The sequence below is a fragment of the Haemaphysalis longicornis genome, unplaced genomic scaffold, assembly GCF_048455015.1.
Source record: "Haemaphysalis longicornis isolate Haplotype H1 unplaced genomic scaffold, Haemaphysalis longicornis Haplotype H1 scaffold_5, whole genome shotgun sequence".
NCBI lineage: Eukaryota > Metazoa > Arthropoda > Arachnida > Ixodida > Ixodidae > Haemaphysalis > Haemaphysalis longicornis.
Window position 1 is genome coordinate 81,389,450 of NW_027526385.1, and position 16,400 is coordinate 81,405,849.

Sequence of the window (16,400 nt, forward strand, 5' to 3'; positions counted from 1 at the left end):
CCCGGGCATTTTTTCTCCACTTTCTTTTTGTCTTTCCAAATTCTTTCTGTTTCAATGACCTACCATATCCTCCCCTTTGCTTTCTGAGGTTTTCTTGACTGCCAACCCTTATATATATATATATATATATATATATATATATATATAAGTTCCATTTAGTTGCCTTTATGATGTAGTGCGAAGTCCTACGTGAACATATTATACACAGATATGGGGATTGTGTGTGTAAAAAGCTTTCGCAGGAAACTGGCATTTTGCACAGCAGGCTTATACATTGTTTACATGAGTGCAAGACCTATTGCTGCTTTTAAATTTGATTTGTTTAATTCCTGATTTTCAAGAAATTTGTTTTTAACTACCACCATGGAAAAACTGGGCAAGAGGCCGTGTAGTACGACATGCTCTACAAGACGTGTATGGCAAGAGTTCTACACTGTGGGTAAGGGCACCACTGTGTACTGCTTCAGAGAGTAAAAATTTTATGACTGCATGGCTTTGTGAGGAAATTTGAGATAGTATACATTGGGTTTAATTAAATTCGCTCGCCATGATTTTTCAGGACCCTTTTTTTTCCGAGGCTCTAGATTGTCCATGTGCCCAGTGGCATCCAATTCGGGTTGTGGGCATTGAACATCCTGTGCACATTTCGGGAAAACAAAGAGAGAAGGTCTTATTATATGAATAGCTTGCAGTTTTAACTTGTGCCCTAACACTGGCAACTGTTAATTTTCCCTTTTTTGCATCTCTGCTGATCGCTAGGCTCGCATAGAGAACCAAATGAAACATTTCTTTCTAATCTAAATTTATGTACTTCTTACAACTATTTCTGTGCATTAACTGTGCAAACTTCTACTAAATACCCCATACAGCTAGTGTAGGTCTTTGGAGTGCATCACGCTGCACGTTACAGATGTGCTGACTTCTGGTGGAAGTTTGCCAAAGAATGCTTTGGCATTGGAATCCTGACCAGCTCAGGTCTAGTAATGATTAGCACAGGGTGCACTTATTTTCAGACACGCCGGAAACTCTTTTGTGCACAGGCATAGAATAAAGCAACAAAAAGAAATTTAGTTTTTGTACAATCGAAAGTGCATTTACTTTTTTGCCAAAGGCCTTCCATTGCGAGTTTCAACGAAGGTTCACGCATGCGTGGAGCTATTTCAGGCACTTGAATTCAGGAGGCTTCTTTGCTAAATGTCCATTTTACAGGTTCTCACAAATATTGTAAGTATGTCGTACACAAGTTGCCACCTTTGCAAGCCTTTTGCTTCGCTTTTTTACTTAGCTAACAGCAAAGCTAGATGTCCTTTGTGCCAACATTTTATTGTCTACACAAACAGAACGCAAGCATTGCATTTAGTAAGTGACACAACGGTATGGCACTATGTTAGTGACCAAGGAAACTACGGTTCAGAGCGCACCACTCCTGAAAAGGCTGTGACATAGATCAGTACCCAGAAGCACCACAAGACACGAAACGAGCCACTGAAGATACAAGAGGGTTTAATGACAGAAGTGTCCAGTCCAATCAGGCGTAGTAGTTAAGGTTAGCCTTCTTCTTGGCCTGCACTTCCATGATGGCGTCCATGTAGTCCTCATGCGTAACCTTCTCGCCGCCTCGCCTCAGGGCTATCATACCGGACTCGACGCAGACCGCTTTGCACTGGGCCCCGTTGAAGTCGTCGGTGCAGCGCGCCAGCTCTTCGAAGTTGACGTCTTTGTCGTAATTCATCTTGCGCGAGTGGATCTGCATGATGCGCGCACGGGCTTCTTCGTTGGGGTGCGGGAACTCGATCTTCCTGTCCAGTCTGCCGGACCTCAGCAGGGCTGGGTCGAGGATGTCCACTCGGTTGGTGGCCGCGATCACCTTGATGTCGGCGCTCGAGCTGAAGCCGTCCAGCTGATTGAGAAGTTCAAGCATGGTACGCTGCACCTCCCGGTCGCCGGCCTTCTCGGAGTCGAAACGCTTGGTACCGATGGCGTCCAGCTCGTCGATGAAAATAATGGCCGGCGCCTTCTCCTTGGCCAGCGCGAAGGCGTCCCTCACCAACTTGGCTCCGTCACCGATGAACATCTGAACAAGCTGCGGTCCTGCGAGCTTGAGGAAGGTGGACTTGGTCTGCGCGGCGCAGGCCCGAGCCATGAGGGTCTTGCCTGTTCCGGGCGGCCCGTAAAGGAGGACACCCTTCGGGGGACTTATTCCGAGGTTCGTGAACTTGTCCTTGTGCGTCATGGGCAGGACAACGGCCTCGACCAGCTCTTGGATCTGTTTGTCGAGACCGCCGATGTCGCTGTACTGTTCCGTGGGTCGCTCGTCAACCTCCATGGCTTTGACGCGCGAGTCGTACTCCTGCGGCAGCGTCTCCAGGATGAGGTAGGAGTCCTTGTTCACGCCGACCAGGTCGCCGGGGCGTAACTTTTCGGCGTCCACCAGCCCGATGACTGGCAGAAAGTAGGTCTGTCGGGTGGAGGTTTTGATGACGGCGCACTTGCCCTTGCGCTGCGAGTCGAGGTCTACGTTGGCCCCGTCCTCTTCGCCGAGCTCCTGCGGGTCGACGTCGAGCAGCTCGATGACGTTCGAGACGAGGTAGGGCAGCGTCTTGTTGACTTTTATCTTCTCGTTGTTCTCCTTGATCTTCTCCTTTTGAGCTTGAAGCTCGTGCGAAATGCGCATAACCTCGCTTTTCATGATCTTGATTTCGGTGTCCAGGAGCCTCGTCCTGCTTACGATTTCGTCCGTGGACATCCGCAAGACGTCTTCGCCCAAAGCTGGGTCATCTTTCCACAAAGATTGGTCATCGAGCGACGGGATACCAGCCATTTTTCTCGCCGGGCACAAAAAGTTGCTATTCACACTGATGCCGATGCCGGTGTGGGAGCTGGTGGGCTGGTGCATTGCAAACTCGTAACCATAAACAGAAAAAAAAAAAAGTCAAGCTCCACACCAGCGAAACAAAAATAAAATATACCAAAAATTAATGGCATTGTAACACAATAAGCTATTGTTTTCTTTTTTAGTTACAGTTACAAATGTTATTTTCCCATATTAGTTTCAGTTTCGATTCTCTGTATCCAGGAGCGAAGTCTTGCGCATTTACCGCAGATATACGAAGTAAAGGTTCTTTTAATTTGTGAGAAACTCTGTATTACTAACACCATAAAATGTTATACCTGAAAGATTTTAGCGTGAACAATTGGGTTGTTTAGACTGGGAAAATTGTTCCTGTCTAAAAAGTGTTCGCAAAAGAGTTATCATTGTACTTTTTGAAAACGAACACATACAGATAAGGCTCAACAGACAATGTTATGTTATAGGTCAGCTATAATGCAGCATTCGCAGGCAGAGAACTGCAATACCTCTATAATTAAAACAAGGTAGCGAAGGGAAGAACCACTTCACAGGGTATAACGCCACCAGTTAATAGGAGCAGACGCGTATACACGGCAACAAATTTTTCAGGCGTAGCTTGTATTGGCTGACTCGTGTCGTCATCGGTGTTGCGGTTGCCGTCATATGCCAAAACTCCCTCCTCACCACGCCTCCACTCTATCCTCACCCGCAGCTGGCAGACGGATCACGCCATACTCTCAGCCAATCACAGACGCTCCCTCCCTCCGGTGAAGGGAAAGTGAGGTCAGCTCGCTCCGCGCGCGCCGTTTTCTCGCCAGTGGGCGTCATGGGTAGGCCACGCACAGTCCGCTCCGCCGATGAGCAGGCACAAACGCGGGGCATTTGCGATCGGGTCGAACTCAGCGGTTGGTCAAGGGTTGGATATTAGGTTCGACACTGCAGGGATTTAACAAGGGATCGGTTTACGGTTTCATTATGTTGGGCAAGCTTCGCGTTCCCCCCGTTCCCGGTGAGGGGTTGGTTTTTTGGACATACATTGGGAATCATACAAGTACTGAACGCTTCAGAATATACTTCAGCATTGTAAGTAAAATGGTACACAATGAAATTTTGACATGTTTTTATGAGCTATGGATTGTATTTCGCCACTTTATTGCAACCCACAATATTATTCGTTCCGAAAAAGCGATTGTAAATTTTTAAGTCAATGAAATTTTGTCATGTTTCTATGAGCTAAGGATTGTAGTTTGCCTCTTTATTGCAACCCATAATATTATTCGTTCCGAAAAAGCGATTGTATATTTTTAAGTCGCAGTTATTTTTGTAAGTATTGTTTTATTAATAATTACGTGTGAACATATTTTAAGATTTGGTTTGGTGGACCTCAATATTTCAAAATACCGCTATCTTGAGCTAGCCGTGATTCTGGGAGAATCGAGACGAGTTTGAGTGAGTGAGCGACCGCCGCCGCGATAGCTCAGTGGCCAAGGCGTTAACTGTGCTGCTGAGTCCAATGACGCGGGTTCGATGCCGGCCGCGGTGCAATGCTTTCCTGGTTGTGAGTGAGTGAGGATTACCCAATATATCATGCATCGTTCTGGAGTCACTCGTTTCCAACGACCGGTGAAGGAGACTGACCCAGAACAAATCAAACCAATACATTTACATAACAGGTACCCAGATAACGCAAAACAAACCGGGGTAAATCCTCAGGATGTCCGACTCTGGACATTTCAGCATCCTCAGGTTGTCCAGATCTTATCCTCAGCCAGTCCAATCGGGGTCCGTTTGTCCGTCCAGCGTACATCCTCAGAACGTCGTTAAAATGATGCCGCTGGAGAATTTTCGTACACTTCCAGGATACAAACTAATGTTCTTTTTTCTTAGTCAGAAGTTACCTACAAGCTAAGGCAACAGGCCTCACTACACACTAAACTTTCTTGTACCCTTTTTGGCCGAAAAGGTTGTAAGAAACTTATCCCGTGGCGAACAGCTTTAAAACGTGTTTTGGCGAAAAAAAAGGTGTATAGATGAAAAAAAGTGTGTTCGTGCGCATGTGAACACCCTAAAAAATGGTGTAAGGGTGTGACCAGGGAGCAGCTACGCGTGGCAATGTGAATCGGCGGAGCGCGCAGCAATCAACACAAACAGTCAATACCACACAAGTTACCCTTGGAACACAAATGAATTGAGCAAGAATACCATGGGGATGCAAGCGGAACAGGGAGTGCACACTTACGTAGTAATAAATGTGCTGTTCTTGCTTTTATATCCAGCAGAGAAAAGCCCCCGATCGAGTCGGTGGGCTTGTCGCAAAAAAAAACAGACATTTTAGCGCTAATTTTGTTACTATGGATTTTACTATGGGAATATACAAATTAACACACGGATTTGCAAAAACTTTTTGATCACGAGGTAGTTTTTGTGTTTCATAACTTGTAGAATTTTATTAAATTCAAACAAATCTTTACCGCCACCTCAACACCTTTCAAAAAGGGTGTTCATTATTTCAACACCTTTTTTCCCAGAACGATGTGAAGCTACAAATTAGGGTGTTCGAAACTAAAGAAAAGGGCCTAAATAAGGGTGTAAGAAAAGACCGCCAACTAAGAAAAAGTGTGAAGAGACCTCCAACTTTGGAGACATTTTGTACCTGTTTACACATGTGGACTGAATATTTTCTACAAGCGGGGGGTGTTTTGTACCTCACTGGTAATAAATTAGCATAATTTATTACTGTAATAGCCTCCACGGTAACAGCAGCGTCAGACGGCCATATGGATTGTGATCCAGAAGAAGTAATACAACGGATCACTTAGGGATCATTCGCAATCCATTCTGATCCAAAATAAACTTTAGGATGGACCATTGAGGGATCATTTACAAAGTCTAATCCTGTGGATGTCCCCCGGAAGCCTAGAATAGGATCCAGGACGTTTGGACCATTTGAGGACGTCCTCAAGACGTTTTGCGTTATCTGGGTAAATAGAACGCCGATGCAGTGGTCTAAACCATTAATATTGCGGGGACCCCTTTCGGGCTGGCAAAAGTGAGGAACCCATAATAAACACGGTGTTGATTCGTGTTAAAATGTCAAACATTTCGCACTTTCAACTAAAGGATCGCGTACATATTTATTCAATGCCGGTCTTTTGTGCCAGACTTTTATGCTGATACGTGTATTATGTCGAGCAATTTGTTCTTGGAGCTATGCAGCCTTTTGCAAAAAGCCAACCTTAAAACACGTGCGACGAGGAGAAATTATAAGCGTACAAGTTATGCAGCGAATCCACCTTTTTGCATACAAAAAATTAGGTGAAAAAAAAGAATGGAGGGGAAGGGTTTTGGGAAGGGCTTAACGGGCCTCTGAAATGCCTTCGCATTTGAGAAGCATTGTTCTAAAACATAATTAGGTCGTTGTTTTGTAACACCAGGTTCTAAAAACACGTGAAAATTTCGATTCCTGCACGGCCTCATGTCGGCATATCTTTACTCCCTCTCTACTCCTCTTCATCGTCGACGTGAAAACCTTCTGCCCTTCTGTAACGTTTGATGCGCCACTAAGGTACGTGGCTAGAATGGGGATACGTTAGTGTCACACTATCGCCGCATACGAAAAAATACCCGAGTGCCGCCATATTTTGACATCAGCCTTATGTGTGCTTCCTCTCACAAAAAATGTCTTTCCAGCAATGCATTTGCGTGAAGCAGTGCAGCCGACTTTAGGGGGTGTAGCGTATAGCGCTTTCTATAGATGCATGGGTTATGAATAGAGACTTGATTTTAGGCAAATACATATTCTGTTCCTTGCGCTCATATCGCCCCACTTTGATATAGGAGCATGAATTAAAGGTTAGTGTCTATAATCGCGCCTATAAATGCCTATTTTGGCGATTGGTGCTGAAATCCCTATAATCCGCTTTCAAGTGCATTTTGGGATCGTTGTTCATGTTACCTGGCACAGTATTTACTGTTCTGAACTCTGTAGGGTTCTGCCCTTGTCCTCTCACTATATAGTTCAACGAACTCTTGGAAAACAACCGCTTGCAGCAGTGGAATGGGATGCTCCTGCTCTTTGACAAGTGGCACAATTTCGAACCAGAAATCTGGGAATTGTAGTAGTTTGATATTGTTTCCACAATTTTCACAGTTATTCTTAGACTACGTTCTGTGTGTTGTCCAAGTAGATGCTCTCCAAACACGTGCAGCGCTCGCATCATCGTTTCTAGAAGCACGCTCAAATCCAACTCTGTTTTCAACGCAACGGTTGAGCATCGAACGCACCTTTGTTAGTAGATATCGTTCCTTTATTGAAAAACCAACCACGAAACATCACTGCGCAGGTACATTTCCTTACACCGCCTGCGCCGCTTTTCCATCAAAAACCATTCGGCTGCTTAACACCTTTTAAGAATGCTCTTCAAATGTGTCGAAGTGTATTTGGCAGTGTTAGAACGTCTTGTCTGAACAACTCGAATAACGTATACATATGAGAAAATTGTTCGAGAGTCCTCAAGTAAGCGCTATTGATAAACCGTCGCCTCTCTTGCGTTTAATATTTGTGTCTGTTTTGTCGCGTCGTCATTAAATTGCATCATACAAACATAAAGTAGCTCCTTCTTTAATCACTATTCCCAGCTTTCAAGTGTTATTTTTCATGCCCATTTCCATATGTGAGGACGCTCGAGCAAGCGGCAGTGGCCATTGAACATTAGTGTGGGCAGTGCGCTTGTTGAGTTGAATCGTCATTAGTTCAGTTTTACGCGGAAATTGAACGGCTATGTTCGATTGTTGGTGCCGTTGTGCTATCATAGAAAATGTAATTTTTTGGTTTTCCTGTCATAGTTACAGGTAGCGGACGCCCTCGTTTGAAATTACATATTGGCATTTGTGTAAAAACTTATAGTGCCTATATTTACGGCGTTGTAAGCCGCCTAAAACGTTGTCTTGCCTGAATTATTTTCGGCGCCTAAAACGGTCTTTGTTAATGCCCAAATTCCAATAATTCGGCGTCTAGTTAAGCTATAGGTATTTAATAAAAGGCCCCCAAAAAATGTCCTCCCAGTAGAGCATGTTCGAGGTGTTTTTTTTAAGCCAAGTGTCAAAGGTGAGTTGCCGTATCCTGCTAGATGGTGTGTACTACAATAAACGAATAAATGAAAAAAAAAAATGGAAAGGAAATGCTTCCTACGAACGGACGCATTGCTACCGGACGTACACGGACGCACGTCCGTACTTACGTCCTACGCGGACGTACGTACGGACGCAGGCAACTGTTTGTTGCGGTAGGAATTTTCCCCGTCCTCATCAGATAGATTCCACTTCAAATCCCCATCTTGTGGGCACTTGCGCCCAAACGTCGTTTTGAGCGCAGCGCCATTTTCGCGGTTTTCCGCGCGCGGAACCAATTTTCCGTTTCCGCGTAGTGTCCGCGTAATCCGCACAGACGGCGCTCGCGGCAGAATCCGAGCGTAGGAACATGGCTGCCGTGTGGCTTAGGGGCGAATTTCGGGTGCACTGTGAAGCGTCGAACGAGCGGCAGGAGCGGCCGTGCGGACACTCAGGACCTCGATGAACGCCCCCGAAGCCCGCCGTCGCCACTCGCCGCAATGCTGGGCGCGCGAAACGGATAGGAGTGACCGTTGAAGTGCCCTTCCTGGGTCGGCTGCTGTTCGTGTGCGTTCTGTGCGTGCGTGCGCGTGTTTGTGTGTGTAGATCGGTGACATTTTGGAAAACACTGGCCCCCGAAACACCGAGAAAGATACGCAGCAAGAGAAAAAAAAGCGAGTGCGCTTCAAGGCGAGATGCCGCGCTCCAAGGCTGGCCCGTGGAACGTAAGCCTAACGTGGTAAGTAGCCCGTCGTTTTTATTTCCGTAAAATTCGCGTCTCTCGCCCTTATTGAGCTAATCGCCACCGTTCCAATCTCGGGCTCGGTTTTGAAGCGGGCTGTTCGTCGGCCAGGCGCGATCAACCAGAGGCGTGGCTGTATGCAGGAAAAGCAGTCGCGCAGGGGCGAGATACGCATGTTGATTATGTATTCCTCGATCTACCGTTTGCTTTTCTCCGGGGCATTTCCGTCTTGCGTTCTTCTTTTCCTGTCGGTTCTTCGGTAATCTTTGCTGAAGGCTGCGCCCGGGTTTGTTGTTTCGGGGTTGTGTTAAGCTCAGAAAGCGGCAGGCGGTTTTCTTTTCGTTACCACCGTAATAAACTTGCGCACGATTGCGTCGGACCGATCGTCTCGGAAACACCTGACGCTTTTTGGCACAGGACGGACACTTTGCGCGTATTTTATTTGCCCTCCGCTTACCTTCGTAGGTGGATCGGCTCCGCAGTGCACCTATTTATAAGCTGCGCGGGAGCATTTTTTGTGCAATGTTAACTTTACGCAGCAAATGGTTACCGCTGTGAAAGTGCTCGCATTGACGGTGCGAGCGGATGACGTCTGTCGCGATCTCTTGCGCGCTTTTTTCGGGATCGCGTTGGAGTGCTCGGTGGCGGCAGAATCCCGAGTTTAATCGGTAAAGGTGGGAGCAAGGTGTGTCGAGGGGAGGGGGCTATTAGGCCTAGGGATTTGTCGCGTTTAGCCCGGTATTTAGTTTCGTCTGCTCGAAGCTTATCGCGAGAGATTATGTGCAACGGAAGTAATCGGTCGGTGACGCCGAGACGAAGGGCGTTTTTTGTTTCTTCGTTTGTCGATGAACTGGCGGGTGCCTTTCTAAGGCTGGGTGCGTCGTGGTTCGTGGTTGTTGTGAAGTGGTGGGGGGGCGGTTAAATTTAGGAACGCGGCGAAATGGTGTTTCGTTTGGTTTCCGGTATCCGCGCGTTCAAACGCGCAGTTTGGGGCGGAGGGAGCTGGTATCGGTCGCTTTGGAGAGATCGTGAATCTAGGTCAGGTGTGACGGTCTGCAGTGGAGTGCGCGTTTGGTTTTTTGAGGGCGGAGGAGATATCTGCTGTTGGCATCGCATGCAACAACGCGTTTCCTGGGAGGGTCTGCGGTGTTTTGTGTGTGAACTTAGGGTCTCGTTAAAAACATTTCGCGTACGCTAGTTCGTTTTTTTGTTTTCTTATCGAAGCAAAACCTTTACTCTGGTGTAATAGCGTGTGCACGCTGGCTATGTTTTTGTTTGCACGTTTCTGCAAGCTATTTGGCCGTAAGTAGTTTTTTTTGTGTGCATTATTTGCCTCCTAAACAGTTTTCGCGTGGCGTTAAGCGACGTAAAGTTTTGTTTTCTTTTCGAAAGTCAGCACACTACGATGATGCGTCGTTTTTAAAAAAAAAGGGAATTCCGGCGAAAGACCGATTCGCGTCCGCGGTGGCTTCGTAACGTGTTGCTGGGGTGCTTCGCCGCAGGGCAGATAGGTGTAGCGGGGAAGACAGAAAACAGGGGAACGGGTCCGTTTTCTGCTGACATTAAACACGTTTTCTTTTTAAATGGGGGAAAAAAAAGCAGCCTGTTTGGGCATCGTTTATAGTCCGCTGCCTGAACTTGCTGAAAGAATTTCGACTTATCTCATTTTGTTACTAATTATGCGTTGATTCGCTTACTAACTGGCTAATTGCGGCTAGTCGCGCCACAACGAGATTGTTACAGTGCTCTTGTTGAATCCAGATACAACGCCTAATTATTCTAAATGAATGGTAACGTTCGCAACTCGGGCAGTAAGCTTTCGTGACAGTGATGGATGCATCATAGGGTGATTTGATTGTTTTTTTGGTAGTTGCTAATGCTAAAAAAAAATTAGTTTTTTTTTTTTGCGCGCAATAAAACACTTTACGTGTGTAAGCTCTGATGTCTGATGTCCGATCGACGGGCGCACTCTACTTTATTTTCACTTTTTCTGCGTGTTTGTATCGGAACGCAGAACGCAGAGCTTTCCTTTAGGCAGAGGCAGAAATAGTCAATTGCTTTTATTCGTGGTGAAAGGTATTACGTGTGCGAAATCCTAGCTCTCGTTACGTTCTTGCAAGTGTGGTATGGTAGTTCATTATGCAAATGTTGAGTTGAAACAAAAAAATCATCAATTTTACACGTTGTTTTTAAGAAAGAATACAGAGCGATGAGTTATTAGTCCGTGTCATGCATATGTCCGCGAACATCTTTGTGCCACATCTATAATTGCAGCTATAATTGCAGTCAGTAGTATTAACTCTATGATTGCAGCAATGCCCTTCTTTTTAAGTTTGGTATGGTACTGTCGTCGTGTTTGTCTGGCAGGTCAGCTGAGTTTCGGAGAAAAAAGCACATTGTGTGGCCCTCTTTTGTTTCATAAATAGCAAAAGCTTGTCCACTAATAAATCGTTCACATTAGGCAAAAAATTTTTAACCAAAGGTTCAATCGACTCTTTCGAGGTCAGCTTCAAAATGTCTCACTAGCATGTCGTGGTGATATACACAAACTACCGTTTACACAATGCAAAAAGAAATTGATCTCAGGAGGCCTGAATTAGTCTTCAGCTGGGAAACCTAAGCTACTTTGAACTAATCCGGAGCTGAAAAACACTGGATATTCAGTCATTCCAGAGCTACACAGAATTAATCCAGAGCTAAACAACCTCCCCAGGCAGTTCGGACTGAATTAACCCAGAGCTGAGAAACCTCATAGCTTGAATTAATAGGGAGCTTAACGGGACCAAGTAGAAATTAATCCTGAGCCAAGCAACCCCCTGTAGTTAATTTTAATTTAGAGCTGAACAAGGTCAGGTGGTTTGGCCTGAACTAATTAAATCGGAATTAAATTCAGAGATAAACAACCCCAGGTCATTCGGACTGAAATATTCCTGGGAAATGTCACATAGTTTGAATTAATATGGAGCTGAATGACTGCCAGGAAGTCAAAATTAATCTATAGCTAAACAACCCGAGGGGATCCAAGTTATTTCAGAGCTGAACAACAACCACTGGTGGTTTGAATTAATCTAAAGCGCTCCGCTACATTCTGCTTCGGTGTATCGTTTGTTTGATAAGAACCACTTTGATGTGCGGGTGTACTTTACCTAAACCTGCATTTTCAGACTGGTAAGGCTTACACTGAAAATGATTGCTTTTTCTCATACCAGTGCTCTGGATGACTTGTAAAAATGACGTGGCGTTTTTGTGTCTGCGGGATAGACAAGGGTAAAAATGCGTGGAACAAGTGGAGGTTTCTGGTTTCTACATTTTCTTTTTTTTTTTTACCTTTGAGGTGGCAGTACTGCAAGCAGAAATGAGATTCAGGACGTGAATAGGAAAAAAAAAAACCTTGTGTGTCCTTTTTTTTCTGGTACCCTCTATGTGCATTTATTTTTAGGTGATTACATTTGAATTTTAAAGGCAAAATACAGCATGAAACAGGCTAGAGCTTATAAGTTAGCAGAACAGTTCGTACCACACAGGACAATCATTTCCAGCAAGCACTAAGTTTGTGAAACATGTCAGAACGTTTTGTTTCTGTATGTAGTGCCATATTTGCTACTTACGGTGTTCCCCCTTCTCCCTCCTATTTTTGTATTTGCTTTAGCTGCATTTCTGCAGCTCGTGTAGGGACAAAAGTGTGTGCAGATTTGTAGTCTTTGTGGCATGAGTACAGGTGCCGTCATAAGTAATTGGAACAAGGATTTGTGAATATCACAAAACATTTGTCTCACTGGCTTCATGACAGCCATTTCTGGTTTACAGGAAGCTTAATTTATTGGGCACGACTCTTTTAAATGCTCACCAATTCAGTTCAGCCAAGCAGTTTCTGCAAGAAGAAATTTTTGTGAATTTAAGAGACCGTGTTCCAAATACTCATGACGGCACCTGTACAATAATTCAGGGGTGGAACAGCTGCGCCATTTGCACCATTTAGCGCCAAACTTGTTTACCTGTTTGCACCATTGAGCGCCAAACTTGTTTACCGAACCAACCCTGTTGCGCCAAACTCGTTTATCAGCGCCGTCCTGCGCCTCAGTGCCTCAATAGGGCCGCGATATTCGACCGCCATGATGCCCAGCGCCCGAAAATTTGGCTGAAACATCGTGTTTTCGGTTTCATCGAGGCTATAGCAGCTGCGGTAGTTTGCTTTGGCTGCTGGCACAACGCGCCATCTTCGACTTTCCTTAGCATTTCTTTGTGTTGCGTTTGTACGGCTTTGTTTCCCGGTGTCGGCCGCTGCGCCACAGTCAATGAAAAATGGCCGAGAGTAAAATGTTTTTCTGACTCGTAGCATACAGGTAAAATAATATTCGGATGAAAAATTGTAGTTTATTGGAGGCGAACATCAATTTATTCGCCTCTTTTTGGTGATCCTAGCTTTGGCTGCCTGCAACTTTCTTCCGTAGCTGCATGTATTGAACCAACAGGGTCTTGGACACCTTGCCCTCCCTTGTTAATTCGGTTTGCTTTCGTTGTGAGGTAATTATTCATTTTTGCCTGCGATCTTTGGGGTTTGCTTTGCGTAGTGAAGGATGGTCCAACGTGAATCACGTCTTCTAATACGCTCTGGTTACGTATTCTACAATGTAAGTTAGTCTACACTCGCAACCCTGTGATGGCCCGAGCAAGGCCATGTTCAGCTTCGCATGTGCTGACACCACTGTTCGGCAGAAAAAATTCAAGCGAACATTTTGTTTTTTGGAATGCTGCCGTCAGTTCGCACAAACACTGCCGTTTACCGGACACGGAGCAAGGCCTGTTATCTGATCTCTTTCGACTGTGCGCGTGAGGTTTGGCCTTTGAACAGTAATGACGCGGTGCGCTGGCTGGGTAGATTACCCCGCATTTTGTAAGCCTCCAGATGTAGCACAAGAACGGCATTTTTGGTTCACAGTAGTAGGTTCTAGTGCATGGCAGAACGCATGATATAGTGATACATTGAACGTAATTGGCAAGGGACTTCTTGCACATAGGCCTGTAGGGAGATTAGGGAGGCACCATAATGCTGTGAAATGGTGTTATTACGTCTGCTCTGAATGGCATTTCTGTCTGCTACAAACCTCCTCCAAAAGGCCCTTCTGGCTGCTCCAAGCCTGCTACAAAAGGCACTTCTGTCTGCTCCCAGGACTGCTCCCAAACCCCTGTACTCTGTTCCACCGCTGTGTACATAGAATTGAGCATAGATTTGTAGACAAGCCTAGATGTAGCTTTAGTGGATTGAATCACAAATGACAAATCTTAGAAAGTGCGGTGTTACGCTTGCTTGTGTGGGATTTCATTTAATGTTCGTTCTGGATGCAGAGACAGGTTGTATGGTAATGAATATGTTTGGTGCCAACTGGCACAAAGCTTTGCTAGATGTACCGGTCGCTGAAGTTAGAAAAATTGGAGAGAATCTGTATAGATAAACTGGCTTAACATTTTTGAAGCAGTGTAGTGACTGAAAAGAATGAAGATGCTTTCAGCTTTTTTTGAAACGATATTTCTCCACTGGACGTTGTTAAAACTGGGCGTGAGGGCATCAACCATCACTTGAGCTCTTAATTTAAATCCCTGTGCCAGACGGTACACTGAGAAAAAATTGGGAACGACAATGTATGTAGCAAAAAAATTTCACTAGGTATTTACTCATACACCACACACCAGTAGATTGTGAGAGAGGAGGATAGGAGAAGGGGTGGGGAGAGGGTTTGCTGACTTGACAAGTGCCTTTCACTTCCTTTTGTTCATTTCTCTTTGCCTTCTCTTTTTGGATTTTCACAGAGGCATGCACTTACAAAATACATTGTGAGTTGGGGCCATGCTTTTAAAAGTGGATTGACCATTATCTAGACACAAGTTTTTCATTGATGTTCGTGTATAAAAACCATCATTGGCTCTGGCTCAGAAGTCTAAAAAACTAGTCCAAAATGTCCGTCTGTCAATATTGTGTTGCTATAACATGCTTTACTAAATCTTTGAGCACTTTTTACACCAGTGGGGAGGAACGGAGGTTGGGGAGCTGACTGCAATGCAGATTGCCATTGGCTACAGAGGCACTTTGCTAGGAACCCTTCCAGATTAATGCAGAAACCATTCATCTTTCGACAGAAGGCTTCGAGAAATGTCGTCGTATTTAGCGGTGCAATTTTTTTTTTTTATAGGAGCATACCTTGCTTGTACATATCCTGCTTTTTTTCTGACATGGTTGCTTTTCTTTCCTGCGGCGAGAAATTCTGTAGGTATCCGTAGAATTTGCCATTAATATCTATTTTATTTAGTTTGTATCTTCTGTGCCCTGCTGCGCTGTGTAGGAAAACTTTACCCAGCCTAACACGCTTTATTAAGCCGTATAACAACCGTGTTCGTAATCCTTGATCAGGTTTTTTCGTCGTTTGGCCTGGGAACCCATATTGCTGACATTTCATTTTGTGCATTAGAATTTATGGTGTTTTTGCTGAATGCAGCGTTGCTTCTTTCTAGACTGTCGGTGCGGCACACACAAAAAAAGGCATCTTTGTGACCGCAATCGGTCTGTGCTGGCCCTTTCACTGGCTACTATAATGAAGTTCTTACCATGGGTGCCAAATATGTAAAAGCGTGGTTATTTGTGGCCTTTGGGATTTAGTTTCTGGCAAATGAGGTTATGCTTCAGGAGAGGTTTCATTGTAAACACCTTGAAAGGCTAACTCTGTGTCTAGAGCACGGGCCTTCATGACAAAAGGGTCATAATAGAAGAGGGACACAGATCTTCATGTGTGGTCATCACTTCTAGATGTCTAGGATCTGCTAGCTTTCTGTTTGTTTACACGAGCATGTCGCCTTGCCATGCTTGAGCAGCATGCGTAAATTGACACTGCACAAAAGAAAAAGCTGACCAGAATTCTCGTTCTGGCTGAAACAGCGCCATTATGGGGGGTTTGCGACAACTTTTTGCCCTGACAAAGCACTGTGTCCTGTGTTTTTTACAGGGTAAAAGAAACGGAAGCATTTTGATTGCTACGGGTGCAATTTTACGAAGTAGACACGTCATAAATGTATCGTTCACCGATAGCACAGTTGAGAACTTTGAATTTAGTGCCACTGCATTGTTTTAAAAGGGCCATGAGGACAAAATACAGGTTTGATTCGTTAAAAAATACTGCTTTGTTCTGATAACGATGCTTTACTTTCCGCAAATATTGGAGCTATTGAGGAAGACGTTTGAACCAGTGGTGACTCCGCAGCCACATTCCGGTGATTTCTCTGTGTCATTACAGAATCTCGTTTGTGTGATTTGCAGCCGCTGGTTTAAGCCACCACTCAGTTTCATGAGTGGGTGATTGTTATTGGGGGGGGGGCTGTAGTTTTGTTTAATCATATCACTTGAATGCTAACGTGCAGTTAATAATACTCTGATAACTATGTTTTTGTGCATGTCCCATATTACGTCACTCCTGCCGATATTACATTCCTGTTGTGTGAAATTTAAGTTTTTCAGTAATTCTTGCATTTATTTGGTTAAAACATGTCCATCGCAGCTATAATGGAGCCTGTGAGCTATCGAAGACTCGTTCTTTCAAATTGAGCGAAGTTGTATTTTGTCGTCATGGTCCGTTTACACAGACAGTGGGAGTCATAAACGATGCCTGATTACTTCATAAAGTTGAAATTTAGGAATGTGTAGTGAGTGTT

At 44.9% G+C, this 16,400-nt stretch overlaps 2 protein-coding genes across 3 annotated transcripts in view; one reads left to right on the plus strand and one right to left on the minus strand.

Moving 5' to 3' along the window:
• Nucleotides 1–1,486: 1,486 nt before the first annotated feature.
• Nucleotides 1,487–2,875, minus strand: LOC144138513 (26S proteasome regulatory subunit 6A-A). The gene has a single exon (XM_077670839.1). It carries the CDS (start codon nt 2,819–2,821, stop codon nt 1,529–1,531), a length of 1,293 nt encoding a protein of 430 aa, XP_077526965.1. The 5' UTR covers nt 2,822–2,875; the 3' UTR covers nt 1,487–1,528.
• A 5,427-nt stretch (nt 2,876–8,302) lies between these two features.
• Nucleotides 8,303–16,400, plus strand: part of Rho-5 (rhomboid-5) — a 56,261-nt gene continuing 48,163 nt past the window's right edge. For both annotated transcript variants that reach the window (XM_077670840.1, XM_077670842.1), the window contains exon 1: nt 8,303–8,699. The gene's annotated coding sequence lies outside the window, so the exon portion shown is untranslated. The remainder of the gene's footprint in view (nt 8,700–16,400) is intronic.

Coding starts and splice junctions, on each gene's coding strand:
- LOC144138513 (XM_077670839.1), bottom strand. CDS start 2,821: ATGGCTGGTATCCCGTCGCTCGATGACCAATCTTTGTGGAAAGATGAC.